Here is a 22,425-nt window from a genome sequence, read left to right as displayed (position 1 = left end):
ATTTAAAAAGAAACAAATTATAATAATAATTATTATGAAACTATACAAATAATCATTCAATAAACTTTAAAAATTAAATTTAAACTACCAATGTGAAAAAAAAAATGATGTATATAACTGCTTTATGAAAGTTTCAGATAAGAAGGTGGCGAACATTTCTTTCGTAAGAACTTGATTATGTATAATGGTAAGCAGGATACCAGGGTGATAATTGATACTTTCCAAAGAAAATCCTCTGACCATATGAATTCCCAATCTGAAAATTTTAATAAAAAATTTTAATCAAAAATCTTAAAAAAAATGTTTAAAAGCATTTAAAAATATTAGTGACATGCAGGCTCGTAGCCAAAAAATATACTTGGCGGAGCCTTTTAGATCATTTCATTTAGATCATTTTCTCGTGTAACAATCTCAGTAACAGAGTAACGAAATAACGTTGCAAAGCGGCAACAGTAACATATATATAAAGTATTTGATATAATCAAAAAAATTCCAAATAACGAAAGGCCTTGATATTCTCTTATTTTTTATGTCAAGGATTTCTGTCCCCAATTTGATATTATTGATGCCGCTTTAAAGTGTTACTATCTAAAATGATTACTAAGCTTATTACTGGAGAACTTACACCACTATTATATATTCAATACATCTATTTTATAAAAGATTATAAAAGATTTTCTAAAATTAGTTGTAGAAATAGAAGTAGTAGTCGTTTTAAAAATAGAAGTAGTAGTAGTAGTTGTAAAAATAGTAGTAGTAGTTGTTGTAAAAATACAAGTAAATAATAAATAGTAGTAGTAGGTATTATAATAATAGTAGTAGTAGTAGTTGTAAAAATAGTAGTAGTAGTAGAAGTAATTGTTGTAGAAATAGCAGTAGTAGTAGTAATAGTACTGATCCTTATATATTTTAAATTAGAAGTATTTGCATTTAGAATTATTAATTAAAATTATACAGAACAAAATATAGAATATATTAAATATGACAATGAATGAATTCGTTTTGTTTTTATAAGTATATGATATATTCACACAAAAATACATGAAATACATACTTATGAATAAAAATAAAAGCAAAATAAAAAAAACATAAAAACCAAATATAAACAATATAAAAAACCAAACAAAAACAAAATAAAAAACCAAATAAAAACAAAATAAAAAAATAAAATAAAAAGAAAATACAAAAAAAAAACAAAATTAAAACAAAATAAAAAACAAAATAAAAAACAAATAAAAAAACCAAATAAAAACGAAATAAAAAAAATCCAATAAAAACAAAATAAAAAAAATTTAAAAAAACCCCAATAAAAACAAAATAAAAAAAATTTAAAAAAACACCAATAAAAACAAAATAAAATAAAATCAAAATAAAATAAAAAAAATTAAAACATAATAAATATAGTAAAAAAAAAAAAAACAAAAAATAACAAAGAATAAAAAATAAATATAATAATATCATTATGATACAATTTTAAACAGTTTAAATTCTTACCAAAATACTCATGTAAAACCGCCAGCGATATTAAATACAGCGCTAAACTGAATAATTCTGCCAGTACCATTAACCTAAAAACAAAAACGTACAATATATAGATTTATAAATGATCGGTATTAAGTGATGTAAACATTTTTTACCTGTGCCATGTACGCACTGTTAAAGCCACCATAATCAATTCTGTTAATATTAACGCTGAAAAACTGATGGCTACAATGTGTATAAATTCATCCTCAAATAATATTAACGCGCCATACATAATCACACCGCCTTGATATATACTTATTAATACCCATATAAAGAAGGTCTTATAACTTAAACTACGTCCTTTGGCCAAATCTTTGTATAACTCCGGATAAGTGACAGCTGTACTTGATGTTATATCTTGATCTAGCACCAACGAAAATACTGGGAACATAGTATATAAAGTAGAGTAACCAACCATCAGAAAGCCTTGATACAATGCAACTGAACTAAGATAGAAAACAGCAGAGAATACTGCCTGTAATGTAGTAATAATTAAACCACGATGTATAACGAATTGTGACAATGCTGCTGAACGTTTATACGAACGACGTCCGTGTACTAATAGTAGTTTGGCAATATGTGAAAATTGTGGTATACTGAAATCACCAGCCAGTGAAGCTTGTCGACCTTCGCGTCCTTCAATACCAACACCAGCATCAGCTTGTTGTATCATACTAACATCATTGCCGCCATCACCAACTGCGCAAGTACGCTTGCCGGTATGTTTTTGTATGAGTTGTACTACTTGAGCCTTTTGAGTGGGACTACAACGACAGCACACAACTGCAGGGCAAGCTGTGGCTAATTCGAGAAATTCTGGTCGATAATATTGTAAACAAACTTCCAAAGATTCACCAGAAACTACAAGTGCATGTCCTTGTTTACGGCGAAATTGATTGAGTTCCAAATGAGCATCAGTGCGTGTTTTAACAGAACGAAGTACATGTAAACCTTGATTACGTCCAATTAGTTGCGAAGATTTTGCAATGCAACATGCTGTCTCTAATTTATCTCCAGTTAACATCCAAACTCTTACACCTGCATTTCGAAGTAATTCCAAGGTCGGTCGCACACCATCTTGTAAGCGATCCTCAACACCTATACAGCGAAAGAAAGTAAATAAATAAAAGTAAACAAAACGCTGTATGTGTTTAACTCACAACTAACTTACCAGTCAAACACAGCAGTTCCATTTCTCTTTCCAAAGATTCAATAACAGACGCTACTTTGGCAACACGATCTGTAACACTTAGTCTTGCTGCATTGTATCGAGTTTCAAAATCATTATATTGGTCGTTAGTTAATATTTTTTTCGCTACAACTAAAGTACGTAAGCCTTCACGTGCCATATTCCCCGATTCTTCACTAAGCCAATCATTATATTGCACAATTGACGTCATGACTACATCAGCGCCTTTTAAATAAAAAGTAATTTCGCCTGACTGGACATCTCTCACAATAATGCCCATACGTTTACTTTCGCTGGTAAAGGGAAATAATTGCAAGATTTGGAACTGAATGACACCATCCTGTAAATTTTGTCCCGCTACAATATAAAATTAAAAAAAAAAATTACAAAATTAATTTAGTGAATACAATAAAACACAAAGATGTATTATTTAAAAAAAGACGTAAAATTGTAAATTCGACTTACAACCATTATTTTTATTCAATTTTAATTGCAGGGTCATCGAATTAATGTCGCGAGCAATAAGTGTTAAACCAACTTGCTCAGTCCATTTCACTAAAGCAATTTCATCAGGAGAAGATGCTTGGTACTGGTGTTCTGCTGAATTTGATTCAATAGTTATCACAGATTTCGTTGGTGAAACGCTTCCTAAAATGTAATACAAAAATGAAAGATACAATAAAAGGTAAAATAAAAATATAAATATATAACAACCAACTAACCGGCTGAGGAAGCAAATGTAGATGCAGTCGACACGGATTTGTTATCATCTTCATCAGTAATTGGTGTGACATTATGACAGAGTGCCAGTGCTTTAACTGCTTCCCATTCACGCCATCCTTCCGGCCTTCGCATGCGATTTCCCGAATAAAAGCCCTGCTTTGATGAATTTTGCAATTGTTGATCAGTTAACGCGCTGTTGGCATTTGTATTCAATATTGTGGGTGCGATGGATTGTATTAATTTACCAACGTCATGAAATGTATCATTATCATGAGAAACAATGCCCAAATGTATTTTTTTAAAAACCATTTCATTTTGTGTTAACGTTCCTGTTTTATCTGTAAGCACATATGAAATGCGTCCCAATTCTTCTGGTATTGTTGTTGAGCGGACAACAGTTCCCTGTATTTCCGGGTCATTTTGCATTTGCCATGAATAAAATGCTTTACCCATATCCAAATTTACACGTAAACTGATTGGAATAATGTAGGAGAAGAGTAAAACAAAACGGAACATATAACGATACCAGGGCCCATTAAAACCTTTCAACATCATCATAACTAGCGACAACCCAAGTACAGCGCAAAATAGTACCTTAAAAAAACGTAATTAAATCATATATTATCACAAGAAAACATTGTGTTGGTAAAATATTATTAATTATGTTATTAAAAAAAATGTTGTTAATAAATAATTATTTATTTTTTAGTCATTTAATTTAATAATTAAAAATTATTTTTATTTTTTATGCATTTTTAAATTCTTTACTAACTAAACAATTAATTTAACTTTAATAGAACTTAAATTTGTAAAAAGGAACAAATCAATGAGAAACAAAAATAAAAGTATATGAGAATTATAATTTGTTTTATGCGTTATGTATTTAAAATTTTGTTACAAACATATTTATTTATTTTTTTTATTTTAGTTATATTTCTCTTAAAATTTACTTAAGTTTCGCTAGACATACGTATGAAATCTAGAATTACGAGTAGTTTAGTTGCATTAACAAAAATGAGCTGAATAACTTCAATTTAACTCATATTAACAACTATTAATGAATATGCTACTTAAGTAGTTCTATTAAATATTTTATTGCATTAATAAAGTATTTAACGCATTTCAGTTAATAATAAATTAAAGTAAGCATTTATAAAATCTTAAATGATAAATATTTATATTGAATACCTTAGTCAAGCCATTTATTTCCATGTCGAGGAGGCCAACTTTGGATCTAGGTTGGGAATTATTCATAACACTACGAGTCTCACAACCTGTGTATATAACAATGCCAGTAGCTGTTCCTGCAGCCACAACTGTATTAGCCCAAAGTGTGTTCTCGACGTTGAGACCAGTTTCTTCACTTCCATTTCGCTGTAATGAATGCAAGAATATTAACAAAACTGAAGTACAAAAAAAATTTATTTTAAGTTAGTTTCTTTTTAAGTTCACTTAATTTTGATTATTTAGTGACTACTTATAGTAGTTATAGCATTAATATATAAATATATATATATATATTTATATATTTCTCTAATGTTTTGCGGTTTTCAATTTCACGTTTATTTAATTTTGTTAATATAACCAGATCTAATGTCAACAAAAAAAAAATTATCACGCTGTAATTTTAAATTATATTATATTATATGTATAATATAAATTATATTATATATATTTCGACTATGTTAATTATAAAATTATATATTTATTTTTTTATATAACAGGTATTAATGTATCTATGGTTGCCAACTATATCAAACTTAATGTAATGCCAGATAGTGGAGTTTATGAATAAAATATTAAAATCACATAACCCTATTAACACTATAAGAATATTTCTTTGGTTATAACAGGAATCATAAAGAAATTTAATTTGAAAATTGATAAACGAAATAACATTGGATATATATTGACCTTGTAACAAATTTTTCGGAATGGAACCATTATAGACAACCGACTTCTTCACACTTAAGATACAGTTTGACTTTATATATATGGTAAATTTCATTTTTACAAAGCTAATTTCGATTAGCATTCTCTATATAAATAATTTAATACCAATATGTTTGCATTTATCAGACTCTACTTCAGTATACAAGACTTAGAAGTACATTGGAACAATGTGGATCGTGTTTTAGTTAAAGAAGCCAATATGTATCATGATAATATGTCCAATGAACTATCTGACATTAAGTAATTAACCGACAATTAATGCTCTTATGATGTGCAATAACTTGACTGTAAGAAATGGAGTCAGACTTTACAATGTATTTACAATAAAAACATTGCAAAAAAAAAGCTGTTGACTGCAACGAATACATATTGGGAACCTTATTAATAAAAAGTAAAGTAATTATATATTAGAACCCAAAGTACAACTGTACGATAATACGTAAAATCTAGTGAATATGCTTAAGCTATTGTACTTAGTCATAAATATTACTCATAAAGATAAGTAAATGGAATAAAATATATACAGTATACAGTAAAATGAGTTTCAAAATAGAAATTCAAAATAACGTATCACCCAAGCATTGTATCATTCATCATAATGGACCATCACTGCATAACAAATATCAAACGTTGAATGCACAGTTATTTGGTTATATACCTATTCAATACTTAGCTTAAATGCTATGAGGCGTTTCTATTAAATTTATTTACATCGAGTACAAAAAGCGTTAAATAAATCATAAGTCTTTAAAATTTCATATAGAAATGATTAACTTTATACCATAGAAAATGTTCCGATGAAGGAGTGTATATCGTTTTGTGGTTTCTCAATGTAAACACTAGCACTAATATGAAATAGATCTGAGTCCCGATTAAGCTTCTGTGTAAGTGGCACAGCCAAACGTAGTTTCCAATCAGTTTCACCTTAAAAGCAAATAAATATTAATTAATTGAAATTATTATTTATTATGTTATTATTTTACTAACCATCCAATTGATCTGTGCGTACAAATACTGAACCACTTTTATCACTAGTCCGCAACAAGATTAAATCAGCCGGTACACGTTCATTCTTCTCTACAATAATAACATCACCTACTTTTAGTTTTGACGAGGGTACCAATTCAAAACTTTGCGACTCTGATGACGTTAGCCTCTTGTACTTTTGTGAATTCACTTCACGATCACGTTGATGTCTTCGCAAATCATCGACAGCTTCACGACAAATGGTAACCATTAATACAAAACTCAATGGTCCCCAATACGTATATGGATAACCTATACGTATGTCCGGTATAAACTGTGATAATGCCATAAGCAAAAAGTATAAATTTAAAAAAAAACGAAACTGCTCGAATAGTACGAGCGGCAGGAACGTTAAAAAATTATATTTCTGATTTCGTATTTCATTCGGTGGAAATTTCTCTGGTGATCCACGTCCCAGATTAACAGTGCGAGCTCGTAATTCTCGTGGTGCAAACCATTTTCGCCAGCAGCTGCAAAAAAGATCAAAAAAAATTTAGATTTTTTTTTTTATATAGATACATATGAGTACAAAATACGTATTTTCTTATTTTAGATTTTATCAAGATTTCTTTATTAACTGAACCCTAGATTAGGTTAGTTGATACCGGCGATTCTTATGCCTATAGGCCCATTGTACTACCGTATTATTCAAAAATCCAAGAGTGAAAACCATTTATAAACTTTAGCAAAGCTTAAAGTTCGCCAAGATCCTCAAAAAAAAAAAAGCCGCTAAAATGTTAAGGCGGCGCCGTGCGTGTGCCGGACAGAAGCAAAACAGGTGAGAGGCGCTTTAATCATCCTCACCACAACTGTGGCAGATATGGTTGAAAGGGAAATGTAGTCTCCTAGCATGGTTACCTAGAATACAATATTCTGTAAGTAAACCTACTGCAAGATTGATATCGGGACATCTCTATGAGAGAATTCGATTTTTTTCTATTTGTGTGTAGCCAAATCGCATATAGATGCCTGCATATCGTAGAGTTTACCCATCTTTTATTAAAACGTTGCGTACAGGAAGAACTCAATATCAATTTGAACCAATTGAATCCTAAATATTTAAATTTTCAATATTACAAATGCTGACAGAACATCTACTGTATTAATATATAAATTTGATGAAAATAATAGACATAAAAGTTTCTTATGATAAAGTATGCAATCATTCCATTTAATATATTCTCATTAGTACACACCAATGTTTATAACATTTAATTCTTATGAACTAGAGATGTAAAAGACAGATGATTGTCTTATTCACTGCTTTTCAAATAAGGCATTGTGATATCACGGAGGTTTGATAGCATGCTCACTTCTTACTATTTATTATGAATTGTTGTTAATGAATTCTTCTATTTAGGAACAGAAAATCGGTTAACTGTCTTAATGCCAACTGATATTTAAAACACACTTTAAAAAAGTAAGTCTCATGGATGATAATCGTCTTCTTATAAATACTAGAGGAGTAGCTTTTTTCTCTCTTCCTCTGTAACTCACAACAACAACAATATCCATTGTATAAAGTCTCAATTTGTTCAATTTTTCTACTGAACAGCCAAAATCCTTATAAACCAATTATCCTATTTGTCCTATTAGAGCATTTATTCTATTAGATATTGTACTATTAGTAATATTAATGACCACATTAATTATATGTGTTCTTTGACATATGTGCTTAACATACCTATTTTTATTATGAATTATTTAAACGTAACACATTTCAAAACTTACTGTTTCAAAATATTCATTTAGTTTATTTATTATTTTAAGTCCTTTAGTTGATACACTATACAATATATCTATTTTGCTGACCAACACTAGAGTAAAAAAAACCGATATTATATTGTTTCTCAACTTCCATTTTATGAGGTAAACAATATAATGTAAACAATTTGTTAAGCTTATTAAATTTTCATGATAAAAGCTTATTATGTACTATAAACATTCCAATAACCTCAGATAATTCTAGAAAAAAAATTAAATAAATAAATATTTCAATTTTTCATTTGATAGCAAACATCGACTGGTAAAATGGCTATATTTAAGATATAAATTTGCAAATGTGGAATTTTACAATTTTAAAATAAATGGACTTCACGTATCAGAAATCGAATCGGATTAACTGTTTTATTCAGAGTTATCCACAATAAATGGAAATTAACAACTTTTAAAATTGTGGAGCAAAAATGATCGAGTTTATTATCGAGACTTTTGTGGAACCAGAGAATGTTATTAAAAACGAATCCAGAAAAAAATTAACTTTTACACAAATGTAATGTCATATACAATATAGTACACATTACTCAGCAAGTTCCAAGACTAAATACTTCAAGAAATGATGTTTTGTCAGCTAATCCAATATATATAAATAGTCTATATAGAATCTCCAACAATAGTATATCAGTTTCCTAACATTTCATTGACTTTCTTGTAGAAAGATTTCTTAATAATTTTAAATTAACATTTGTTCCGAACACAACTTTACTATTGGAGTAAAATGGCTTTTTGCCGGAAACATCATTTCAAGTTCCAAACATATAGTAATCGTTGGAGACCAAATCTTATGTTGGATGTGTAAGTCATTCAAAATATTATTGATAAAATTTGGTTATTACAATAACGACTTCTGACATGGTACATTATCGTGGTAAAAGAACATTTTTCATCAAATTTTGAGGAGTGTCATTCGAAAATTATATTCTCTAATAGTTTGTGTCGGAATTAATTAATGAAATGTTACATCTAAATAAATATTTCTGTGTAAAGTCATAAAACACATATTTTTCTTTCAATTTTTATTAATTTTCTTATCAAAACAGAACAACATAATTATGCAGCTTTGTTTGATGCTGATTATAAAGAAAAGTATTTGCGCTTGACTTCGCTGTCTCCATATGTAGTTTTTCATTTTAATGAAAAAATTTCTAGTTGATTTTTGGTCGGCTAAGCGAACCGTAGATATCGCTAAAATGAATCTTTCTGCAACAATTGTGGAGTATGAAAAATAATAGCAAAGGTCAATTAAAAAAAAAAATAACAAAAATAGAATACAACAACGAGATCAACAACCATGAAAAATGCTTTATTTCAGAAAATATAATACAAAAATATTATCTATTATGGAGAAGTAGAAGAAAATATGAATTATATACACTCTATAATAGTAACTTAACATTATTATTATAGAATAAATAAAATACAAGCTACGAGTAATTTTAGTAATAAATAAACGAGGCTAAATATATACTAAATATATGCTGAATATATGCTAAATATATGCTAAATATAATACAACCAAATTTTTTTTCTTTTACACTAATTAGAAATATTTATACCCAAAGTTTCTATACTTTGATCAAGATCATAGATTCAATTTTTCTCTCATTCCAAAAATCAATTATTTCTCACAATTCGACTGCTTATACCATAAAAATGAATCCATATTTGTATAGCTTATATAGCTAGTAGTACTGGCATTTATGGGCCCAGATTCGATTAAATCACTCTCATGTCTAGTGTTGCCATATTTTCTTAGACTGTATTCGTATGTCACTCTAATCTAATTGAGATAAAAAACGCTAGCATTATCATACATTCACATAGCTAGACAGACAACTATAAAATTTCTCCGATATTATACTACTAAAAGAAATATAGTCTGGAATTATAAAACTCTAAGAATTAACTAGTATTTGCACAAAAGGATCACTTGTCTTGATACCTAGACATAAGTTCAAAAGAAATATGGTCTGGAATTATAAAACTCTAAGAGTTAATTGATTAGCACTTGCACAAAAGCATCACTTGTCTTAGTACCTTAACACAAGTCATTCGACAATCATAAAGCACATAAACTTACAGAGAAGGAAAGGGTACCCTAACACCCTTTGTAGAATTAGAATCCATATCTTTGTATAGTATTATCGCTTAAAATAATATCTAATCTTAGAGTATTCACTCTCCGCACGGAGAGGTACGCAGATCTTAGATCAATCACTGAATAATCATAAAGCTTATAGGTAATACATAAATTAGTCAATGAGATGGGTGGGCCTTGTAGTACCCCCAGCTATCAAAGAGTAAAAGTGCCCAGTTGCGCTGACTCGAAAAAAGGATCAACATACATACATACTTAGAAATATTGAGAGTACACTGTATATAAAATCATAACATTTTACTAAAAATACATATATTCTGGTCGACAATAAAAATGTGATATTTCTGTCTATAAAACCCTTCAAAGATGGAATAAAAAGATCTTAACACTTGCAGATTCTGTGAAATGTAAACCGAAATTTTCAACACAATACAAATGAATAAAACCGCTCATGTCCAACGATTTTGGATAAACGCATTATCTGGGTTTCATTGATTTGAATAAGTTTTGAAGTCTTGACCCAAACGATTTTACTATGTTTATCAACAATCTTAGATTTGAAAGTAAATGGGAATGCAAAAAACGAATTGTGTTATTTTTATTCTTTTTATATACTTCTCTTATATGAAAATGTTTTTCAAGAGAGGATTTCATAACAACTGATGTGACTATTTACTGTATGTGTTAAGATACTGACATTTAATTTACAATTTGCATGTCTGTACTAAACAAAAAAACTACATAAAAAATTTTTATAGCAAATATGCTCTATACATTTCACCCAACCTCCTAACGCCATTTCACTAAGTGACCCAGTTTGCTCACATGGAAAAATATTTCTTTTCTTAATTTTATTTGAAATGAATGTGTACTTGTATTATTTACTACTGCTATTTATAGCGATAGAAACAGAAGTGAAATAGCAGCAGAATGATATAATTTATATTTAGTAATTTAATAATAAATAAAGTAAGTGTAATTGCTGTAATAAAATTGAAAATTCTCAAATAAAACTAGGATAAATGTAAAAGGGATAGAGCCCTGAAGCTATAACCGAAAAGTAACAAGCTACGCTATATATCACTATCTAATCTCTGAGCAGTCACTAGCCGTACGGGGCGATATGCTCATCTTAGATCAGTCATCGAATAATCAGCGAAGCTTATGATGAATACATACATAAGTCAAAGAGAAGGAAGGGACTCTGTAGAAACCCATCAACTAACAAAGCGTAAAAGTGCCCAGTTGCACTAACTCGGTAGAACCTTAACATAAGATACTACTAATAATATTTAAATTTCGAGACAAAGCCAGAGGAGAGTAGAAAAAGAGGACGACCACAACGAAGATGGTTACAAGATGTAGAAGACGACATACGAACGATGAGAATAGCACAACACAGAAAGAAAGCGAAATGCAGAGAAGAATGGAGGCGTATTGTAGAGGAGGCAATGGTCCATCCTGGACTGTGATGCCAAAATGATGATGATAATATTTAAATACAAAATTTTATTAGAAATTTTAGTGAGAAACAATAGGAATAATCACTCTCTCTTCCAAACCCATTGCAAGGTGGATGAAATGCAAGAATGCTGTACAAAAACTGCAAAACACACTGAAATACAAACATTTATAGATGTTTTAATTGAAAATAGTGCTTTAATATTCTGACTGTAGGTATTTATATAGCTACTATTTGTTAGGTGTTGCCAATAATTGGGAGGTGATGGACGAATTAAATAAATGAAGATCTTTTGTTTACTTTAGTGAACCATCGCGGAAATTTTCAACGCGTTCCAAAATCTATTGAATGGTGATCAACAATTCTTCAAGAATTCGATGAAGGACGTCTTTGTCAGATGCTTAGAGTAAATAGAAACGAATTTTCTGTTAATAATTTACATTCAATACAGCAATTCCCGCTCGATATTTAACTTGCTATTATTTTATATCGTTTGGGATCATCGCAAAGGGGCTATACGCAAAGTAGCTGCATTATTTGGTGTTAAAGATGAAAAAACAATTTATAAGATTATCTGAAGAGTCTTTCGTTTTTGTGTCAATTGTGAGCAAACGCGACACCTATACTCATCTTGCCGAAAATTTGTTTATACCCAAATATTCATGTGAAATATTCAATAAACGTTCATGATATGTTTGTCATCTCTGCTATGTCACGCAATTGAATTTTTGAATCATTCAACACAATATCATGGATTTTTTCAGTGTTTTCTTCAGTTGTGACCTCTTTTAGATGACCTGGACGCTATTCATCAAAAACACTCTTATGACGTTTTAATTCAGCTTTCCAGTATTTCATTGTTCTTAATGGTGGTGCAAGGTTGCTGTAAATAGAATTCATTTCCAATTTGATTGCATCATTGTTTCTTTCTCTCAAATGGAGGTATTTATTTTATTACTAAACGACATTCATTTTTTTTTCATTTTATAAAAATTATTTCAATTATTTGCAAAAACTTAACCAAACATCTGATGAAGTCGAACCTTTTATAGCTGTCATAAAAATTGCTAGATATACAAAATATAATTGATTTTGTTCTGACGTTGATACCTGTTGCGAACTCAGGTAATTATAAATCCTTCTAGTACATATATTATATATCGACTGGTGGTATTAATACCTAACGGTGTTAAATACAAAAGCATATTTTAGACAATTAATCTATATAGATATAGATTTTAATAGTATAGATCAGTAAATGATCTACTAAATACATATCAATAACATAAAATTCAAAGACGCTTGGCTGTTCATCCATAATATACATTGTTATTACGACAGGTCTAGATGTATGATGAACTGAAGACTCTACATATGTATGTATATATATACAGTACACAAAGTGCTATCAATGATGACTTATTAAATTTTTCTAATTAGTAAACCGGAAAGAACTTCTGTATCGTTTGTAAATGTTTTAAAGTAGATAAAGTCCAAGCAATTGAAAATATTCTCTGCTCTATAAAAGAAACAGCGATTATTCGTCGAATCACAATATAGTGAAACATAAAAATGATTATAGTGGAGCTGATTAAATTGTAGTACTATTTTAACGCTTTGGTACTACTCTCAATTTAATACGAATTCAATTCAAAAGAAAAACATTCAGTTTAAAATAGGTTTTTATTTTATAACTTTAAGCTTATTTGGAAAATTTTATATGCTAAATTACTTCAACTTGATGACTCAGTGCTACTTACGTAGCATTTTATTTAAATTAAATATAATATACAAAAATTAAAATAATTTTTTTTATCGTCAACTGAAACTACAATTAAAGGTTATTTAAAGTTTACTAAGTAACCAGTAATTTTAAAATGATGGCGTGACTAGATTCTGTCAACAAGAATGTAGATGATATCTTAAAAAAAATAATCAATATTGGTAAGTTGAATTACAGGAGTTGGTATTAGCCCAAAAACATATTTATAGAATAATAAATATCTTTAAAGGAATTAATACCAAATATCTTCTGTATTAAATCGATATATATAGTTTGATTCTGAACTGCACAAATCCCATAACTGAATTTGCTATTAGCAAAGTAACACTCATTTGAAATCCTGAATACGACGAATTCTGCGTGAGGGAAACAGCTGATCAACTTCAAAAAGTTGGGTACCAAAATTCTTTATGCAAAACCAAAAAGTCATCAGACTGACAGACAAGCAGTACTCAAAAAGATCAAATACAAACTATTTGCAAAAATGTGGACTCAGATTATTAACTGGCTTCCAAACAGGACATGCTTTTGTCAGCTATCAGCTTCTTAAAATAAAGTCAGAGACAAACTATATTTGTCCATAGAAAAAAAAATAATATACGTGATAAATTTAACAAGAAATAATAAAAACATCTTCCTCTTTCACATTCTTTCTAGCCATAGGTTATTTCGTTCTGACTCTTTTGTGTGATATCTCTAGGGTTGTCTCTTCATTTACAGCCTTACATCGGATGAATCTATTAATGCTGTTTTTGTGGTCTACTAAGCTCGCTTTTCATATCCTTCAAATGGATATGAATGGATTTTTTAAAGAGAGGCCCTTATCAACCGAAAACAATTATATTATTTTGTATATAGGATTTACTTTCAAATTCATAATTAATATTGTTTAAACTTAATAATCAAATTAATAAACGATGACGTATGAATTTCTTATAGGCGTTCTAGTTGTAATAAAATAAAAAATAAAAATATAGATTACTTATTTATGCAAAATAGGAAATGTAATCAATTGATAAATGAACACGCAGAGTGACATCAACTACTAAAATTTATAGAACACAACACAGCAAACGATGTCAGAATAACATGGACAGTGGAAGGAGCAGGGAACATGAAGAGATTTGAATAATGTAGCACAAATACACCAAGTTAAAATAATATTTCTGGAAAAATACTAAATAAACACAGCTGGTGTTTAGTTTTTATTATTTTACAGGCGCCTCAATTTCACATGCCAAGCAGGTAAAAGCCTGCCTGACCTTTCTTTACTGGATTGCGTGTATATTTTAAATTTAATAGCTGTCATGACTTTAAAAACTTTATACTTTTACTTTTAATATTTTTGCACAATATTGATTTTTATTTAAAATAAGGTTTTATATAAAAAAAAACAAACTTTAAAAAATGTGGGATTAATCATGGTTAAGATTATTTGAAAGAAGCAAAGACTAGTTTTAAATCTTACTACACGCGGAAATCCAAGAAGCGAAACAGATCATCTACTGGAGATAATGAAGATAGGTCGTTACACCGAAAATCATTGATGTTTGATTTCAAGAACACGCTTAAAAAAACAGAAAAATATAATAAAACTATCTTCTATAATAAAATTGGATTATAAAAATACAACTGTCGACCTTATTTGTTAGATTCATTGTGATAGTATAAGAACTAATATACCCATTAACATAACATAAACTTACTGGTTTAAGCCACTAAATTAATTAAAACAGTTCATGTAGAGAAAAGTACCCTTTCTAACCTTTTAGATGTATCCTTACCAATCGACAGGTCATTATTAACTAATCTTAATATTTTATATTTTACTATACTATATAGACATAAAGCTACAAAAAATTTGTTTCACCTGTTTTATAGTAAAATATTAACCAATATTTTTTCATTTAGTTTTCTTCTTTAACTTCTCTTCGAAAATATGACCACTACGCCATTTCCGATTTAACCTCTCCAATTATTTGCTTTAATAAGAATAGATACTTTAGAAGAACATGCACCTGAAAAATCGATGTGTATTCTGGCAAGCGCTAAAATAATAAAATATTAGGTGGAGTAATCTGTTTGAATGGAACAAGGCCTATGATGCGTTTTAAATAGGTTCTTTTGGCCGATTTTTCAGAAGTTTATCGGAATAATCTTTATTACAATCGATTGAGCCTATGACTTTCGAAATAACTATACGCATACCATAACACCATAACTTCGCCGAAAGCATGTTTCAAAGAAATAGATTTAAGTCCAACAATGAAGTTGTTCTTTGAGACTTAAGATAAATTATGACCATTATAAATGATGCTACATAACCGTTTGAATAATTGTCTTGCCGTTAAGGAAATTATATTGATGCAAAAAAAACTCAATTTCAGTAAGAAAAAATGTCGAGATTTAATGAATGCTACAATACTGAATTCAATGGGATTTTTTTATATAGTATATATAAAATCATCATATGAAGAAGTGATTTTTTTAAACTTTATAAAAATTTAAAATTTGTTAAAATAAATTTAATACTAATAAGTTGAACTCTCTATTTAGCTAGGATTTGGAAACAAATTTCAGATTAATTAGGTTAGATTAATGTACAATAAATTTCTATTTTAACAATTATTTGAGAAGTGCACTATCAGAGATAGGCTCTTACAGCAAAAAAATTGAAAACAGCATTGTGATCAATTATATTAAGAGTTGTGTATGACTCAAGACGTGATTAAAAATAAGACTATAAGACTGCGATGGTGTGGTCTTTACTGCTGAAAAATCGCTGATATGCGTACAATTCTTATGAAATGGCAATATATCTTTAATGTATAAAGAATCTAAGTAGAATGCAATTCAACAAACTACGAAGTATTCTAAAAATAGTTAACTAATAAGATAGTTTAAATAGTAAAAAGAATGTTGTCTTAACATGGTCTTTACCATAAATTCAGCAGCAGTCTTTAAGAAACCTGCTTGGTTCGACTCCTGTTCATTAATGAAGTTCTGCTGGTCAATGTGGAGTAACACTTATTTCAACACACCAATCGTGTTATACGTTGTTGTTATGATAATCCGTGAAGTTCTGGGCGCTGACATATTCCCTTTTGAAACTGTTGAATGTGGCTTGATTGTCGAAATCGACGAGTAGCTCCAGGAAGTAGATCTGGGCGCTCTTCGAACCAAAACAATACATCACGGTGATCTTTACTATATTAAAATAATAATGCCATGCATTACATGTTTTCTACCAAATCTCTTCAATGTCAGATAACTTGAATAATATGTCAGATATATTTTTTTAAATAAATTTTTAAAAAATCTCACAACAACAACATTGAGCAACATATATTATATGTGAAGTACCATTTGTCGCACAATTGGGCATCCGACATTACTTGTCTAAGTTGGCCAGGGGCTTCTGGATTTAGATCCACTTTCTATTCAAGCTCGATAATTATCAGGTTAGGGTATCGTAAATGTATGTTACTTTCATCCTTTTCGCTAAACTAGAAGACTATGCATAAACTAGAAGACTATGCATAAACTAGAAGACTATGCATACTTCTCTAATGGAATTTCTACTTTAGCATATGTGGTTTAATAGAACATACAATGCAATTATATAAAAACTACTTTATACATATATATATAAATTAGAATTTAGAACATATAAGATTTACCAAAATCCTATTGCTTTTATTATTCTTACGAAACACGAACACTTGACCATTCTTGCACAAAAAAAAATTTAGTATAAACACTTCAATTCTGATAAATAAATATACATATATATGTGTATATATGTATATATTTCAATACATTATTACCATAACTATAATAATTATCAATTATTTACAATTTTTTATGTCAAATAACATTTATTCTCATATCGTATGACCGACAGTAGTGGCTTAATTTCATCGCCAGACCATGTAAAAAAAAACACGAAATGGGCTCAGTTCAAGGCCAATTAATATGAAGATAGCATTTAGTTCGATGGTCAAAATTTATGGAATTACGTACATAAATTAATTATCAAGAGAATCTATTCTTATTTTAGTAGGAATTTCTCTGTAATTGGTTATGCAAAAAATTACTTTATTATTTATCGAAAAATGGGGATTAATAATCAAAACGCCGCTTTCTCCTCCCAGCGATACAAATTTCCCACTTTGTTTTTACTGTCATTGTTATTGTTGCTTTTGCATTTGTTGTTGTTTTTCTTATTGTTGCTCTGTTGAATGCAATTTGTGAAATAAAATACGCACAAGCAAACACAAAAACAATTAAGAGATACGTTTTCACTGGGAAATTTAGTAACAAAAAAAATTCACAAAATTCATTATCGTTATCAATGATATCAATGCTTTATACTTTATAGAAAGCAAAAATTAAATATTAGTTATAAATGATTCACCTAAAAATATACCAGCGCCGTCGTGGCCGATTAATGAGTGGGACATTTTCGCGTACAATTGGCGTTGTCGCCGAACTCTGTGAAGTTACATCGTCCATGTTGCAAATTTCTAATACATACACTTTATATTAAATTTATTATTTCTATTAATTTCCGTTTATTGTTATTATATCACATGCACTGTGTTCTAACAGCAACAAAAACTTGTTTTGCAGCATCAGACACTTATTTGTTTTTATTTTATATTTCACTTTGTTTGTACGCAAAAGGCTTCAAAATTGTTTCTTTACTTAAAATAAATTATTTATATATTTGTATATCACTACATTGTCAAAAGGAAACTCTATTATTTTGTTAGCATTAGAAAAATGTGAAATCTTTGTTTACTGTAAAACTAAGTTGGATTCTTCGCATAAGCTATTAATGCCTTCAACCATCCAAAAAAATTTTTAAGTCTGACTAAAAATAAGAGATGGCAAAAAATCAGCAGTATTCAGCGTAAAGAAATCGATAACTTTGCTTACGTTCGGTTGCATGAGTTTGAGTGAATAAAGTATATTCTTCGTAACATATGACATTTAAATGAGTAGAGCTGCCAGTTAACAAAAGTAATTACAAATAATATTTGTATTTGACATTTGACAACGAATTTATTTAAATAGTAAGTTATACATATGTTAATAAAGATATACTACAGTGAATAAGTTTAACTGTTATTTTTCACGTATCTCTAATATAGTCAAACGTCTATTATCAATTATAATTAAAAAAAAATTTTTTCTTTGAGACCATTGATAGAGCATAGAATTTTTAGATTATGGCCGTGTAGGTAAATAAATTGAAATTTCCTACGGATTTTCTACACTGCACTTACTTACATTTATTTATTGCACTTAGTCGTAAGCGAGTTCGAGTAAATTAAGAGAAATGCCAGTATGGCAGCGAATGTTTACCGGAGTTTCGAGTAGGGTAAATTAAAAAAAAAATAGGTACAATTATTGTGAAAATTTTATAAGATGTTTAATAAATAAATAAATAAATTTGAAAACTTAACAGAAAAATAATAAATTAATTAATTAATTTAAATACATTAGATAAAAATGCTAACCATTGCCCTTCTAATATTCATTTTGCTTTCTTTTATTTAAATTAATTAATTTTTAGTATTCACAATTTTTATATTTTATATTGTATGCAACACAACATAAAACATATGTCAAAAACAAGCATTTGAAATATTTTAAAAGTGATGCCAATTTCTTTCAAGCAGAGTTCATGCTGTTATTTTACAACTCTGAAAGAAAAAATTACGGCTAATATAACATTTCTCCAATTTTTAAATTTGGTAAAGTTTTGCTATTTTGTTTGAATTTTTATTTACAAACTTTGACAGATGATAGGAATATTCGTTGAAATTTCCAATGGAGGTTCACAACAGATCACTTATGGCTTTGGTAATAATTTTTTCTAAAGTTTATCAAAGGGTTAAAGAGTTCAGAAAGACTTCTGTAAGAACAAGATACTTTAGTAAGAAACTTGTTGTTTTTTGCCATATTTCGACGCAATGTTTAATATGCTATTATCAAATTAAAACCTTACAGAGAAGTTCATCTGCTTTGTAAAAGTTTTTATGTAATTTGGAATAAGTTTATATAAATTAAAGGTAGCTGGTACAAAAAATTGGTACAAGATTAGTCCTGTGTAGTTTGTTAATATAGAAATGTTACTATAGACTTCAACTTGTTCAACTAGTTGTAGGTTTTCTTCCAAACAATGATTTTTACTCCACTGGATTTTTTTTATTAAATTTTTGTTTTTATTTTGACTCATTTTCATTTATTGTCTATAAAACTATTTAGTAGAGCTGTCACACTTTAACATTATTTTTGAAATTCGAAACGTCATGTAAATAATATTTTGAGGCGACATTGCAAAAAAGTTCTTTCATGTAGATCTTTATCAGATTTGTAAATTTATCTTAATTATTGTAATTTTATTTCATATTACTTAATAATATATAATAGAGATCAGCATAAATTGTTAAAATGAATTGTGTGTTAAATGAATATAGAACCACGCTTATTGTCATTAATAATATGACATGACCATGATTTTGAGCAATCATGTTATGATTTTGAGCAATATATAATAAGTAGAGATCAGCATAAATCGTTAAAATGAATTGTGTGTTAAATGAATATAGAACCACGCTTATTGTCATTAATAATATGACATGACCATGATTTCACATCAAACATGCTTTGGCTGCTCAAACATACTTTTGTTGCTCGAATATACTCTCGCTGCTCGAACATACTCTTGCTGCTCGAATATATACTCGCTGCTGGAATATAGTCTTGCTGCTCGAATATATTCTCGCTGCTGGAATATACTCTTGCTGCTCGAATATATTCTCGCTGCTGGAATATACTCTTGCTGCTCGAATATACTTTCGCGACTTGAACATACTCGCTACTTGCTTGAATATACACTCGCTGATATATACTGATATAACACTCTCTGCATAACATGCATTTTCGTCATAGTCCGAAAGAGCCAGTTTTGACGTGCCTATGACACTCTATATTACATAGGCCATACATACTCTCACTGCTCGATAATCGTAATGCGCAAACACTTGAACCATTAATCATTAAAGCTTCATATACGTATACGAATTATAATTATGATATATAGCAAATCCAAGTGCAATTAGTACTTGAATTTTTTACAAATCAGGAAATTTAAGTTACTTAAGAAAACTTAAGTTATAATAATTTCAAAACCGAATTTAATAAAAATTATTAAATTTAGTAGAGTGTGAAATATAGCGAATTTTATAAATATATATAATTAATATATAATATTTTTTATATAACTCTTTTATGTATTAAGCAAAATTAGACATTTTTATCATGCGATAAAATTGTACCACAAATTGAACTTTCGACAAAATCTCGGTCTGTCCAGCATTTTGGCTGGTATTCACAAACATCAAATTATATGACAGCACCAAAATATTGTTGGTAAATATATTTAAGAAATTTATTTTGTTAATAGCTTGTGTGAAGTTAAATAAAAAAACCGTTAGTTGTTTATTTTATATAACTATTTTCCATATGATGGTCGCCGACGTTTTAAAGTCGAAGGTCGAAGCATTATTACAACTGAGGAAGAACTATAGAAAATAACTATATAAAATAAAAAAAACCAAATAACAGTATTTGTTTAATATAACAAAAACTTTTAAAAACTTGAAAAAAAATTATATATATTGTATATAAAACATTTCTGAAGTTGTTGTTCATTAAGTCATTGTAAATGAACCACTTTCGTTTTTAAATTTTATTTTGCTATTGTGAATTTTCAATAAATGGGTTTTAGGAAAGCAGCTGTTTTATGACTTCAAGTGGTAAATAATTTAAAAAGAACGAAGCGTGGTATGGTGAGTATATAAGTCGAACGTATATGAAATTAGAGATCATGGCAATTAAGTGAAATGATAATAATTTTCACAACATATTTCTACAACTTGTAAAAAGTAAATAATGAATTTAGTGGAAGACAAGCATAAATCTTTTACAAATTTTATGCAGTAATATCTCCGCTTCTATAATAATTAAAATATTCATTGGTTTAAATTTATTTGGATTGTACCAAAGTAACATATCACTGTAGAATAATTTATTTACAAATTTAAGTATTTAGGAAAAGGGTAAAATCCATATGAAGATGTCGCGCAAAATAGTGCTTTTGGCGCCGAGCTTTCTTCTGTGTAAGACCGCTATGCGTGGTGAAGAGCCATATCTTACACGAGGTGATCCTGTCAAGCTGAACATAGTGGATCTAGACCAAAGAAGGTCGATAAATAATCGTGGTGGACGAGATCAGCAATCTATCCATCTGAAATTAAATGTATACTCGAAAAACAACAATTGTGCCAGCTGGAAATTACACAAAGCCAGGCTCTGAGAAGACTTTTCAAGGTATCATGGTGCATTAGGATGAATAACATCCTTAGGGACCTTAAGATTGATGCGATCAAAAAATACATAAAGGATAGGGTCCTGAAATTATTTGCGAAAACTGACAGACTTACCAACACCGCGATATCAAATTTCAGAATGGTTACAGGCTCCTCGAGAAGGTTAAACAGATCTAAGGTCAATTATTGTTTAGTCTGATAAAGTGATAAACATTAATCCAGTCAAGGCATAAAGAGGGGTTTTAAATATACCTCAACTTAATAGTTTCAACATAAAAAAAAAACAACAATTGTCTCGGATAAAAATAACAATACTGATGACGGCCCGGCAATGAATAATGACCTGATCAACCGCCGAATAGATGGCGTGAATGCTGGACGTCTGATTCTAATTTGATATATCGTAATTTCACATTCAATTGTTCTAACAAAACAGAGTTTAATACTTTAATAAAAAAGAAGAAGAATTTAAGTATTTAAAACTAT

General features: G+C 29.0%; 1 protein-coding gene across 4 annotated transcripts in view; it reads right to left on the bottom strand.

Moving 5' to 3' along the window:
• Window positions 1–65: 65 nt before the first annotated feature.
• Window positions 66–22,425, bottom strand: part of LOC119689045 (probable phospholipid-transporting ATPase IIB) — a 59,766-nt gene continuing 37,406 nt past the window's right edge. For 2 of the 4 annotated variants that reach the window (XM_038103781.1, XM_038103780.1), the window contains 9 exons: window positions 6,377–6,885; window positions 6,171–6,313; window positions 4,625–4,810; window positions 3,436–4,030; window positions 3,179–3,361; window positions 2,696–3,070; window positions 1,638–2,622; window positions 1,495–1,568; window positions 66–256 (listed from right to left, as the gene is read on the bottom strand). In XM_038103781.1, coding sequence (XP_037959709.1) covers window positions 123–256; window positions 1,495–1,568; window positions 1,638–2,622; window positions 2,696–3,070; window positions 3,179–3,361; window positions 3,436–4,030; window positions 4,625–4,810; window positions 6,171–6,313; window positions 6,377–6,885 — 3,184 coding nt within the window. In that variant the 3' untranslated portion in view covers window positions 66–122. Of the gene's footprint in view, window positions 257–1,494; window positions 1,569–1,637; window positions 2,623–2,695; window positions 3,071–3,178; window positions 3,362–3,435; window positions 4,031–4,624; window positions 4,811–6,170; window positions 6,314–6,376; window positions 6,886–17,217; window positions 17,293–17,954; window positions 18,397–22,425 lie in introns of those variants that run through there. The other 2 variants (XM_038103782.1, XM_038103783.1) reach the window with 2 other exon arrangements.

Source organism: Teleopsis dalmanni, chromosome X, assembly GCF_002237135.1.
Source record: "Teleopsis dalmanni isolate 2A chromosome X, ASM223713v2, whole genome shotgun sequence".
Classification (NCBI taxonomy): Eukaryota; Metazoa; Arthropoda; class Insecta; order Diptera; family Diopsidae; genus Teleopsis; species Teleopsis dalmanni.
The sequence above is the reverse complement of the archived record's forward strand: the minus strand, read 5'-3'. Positions and strand labels throughout refer to the sequence as shown.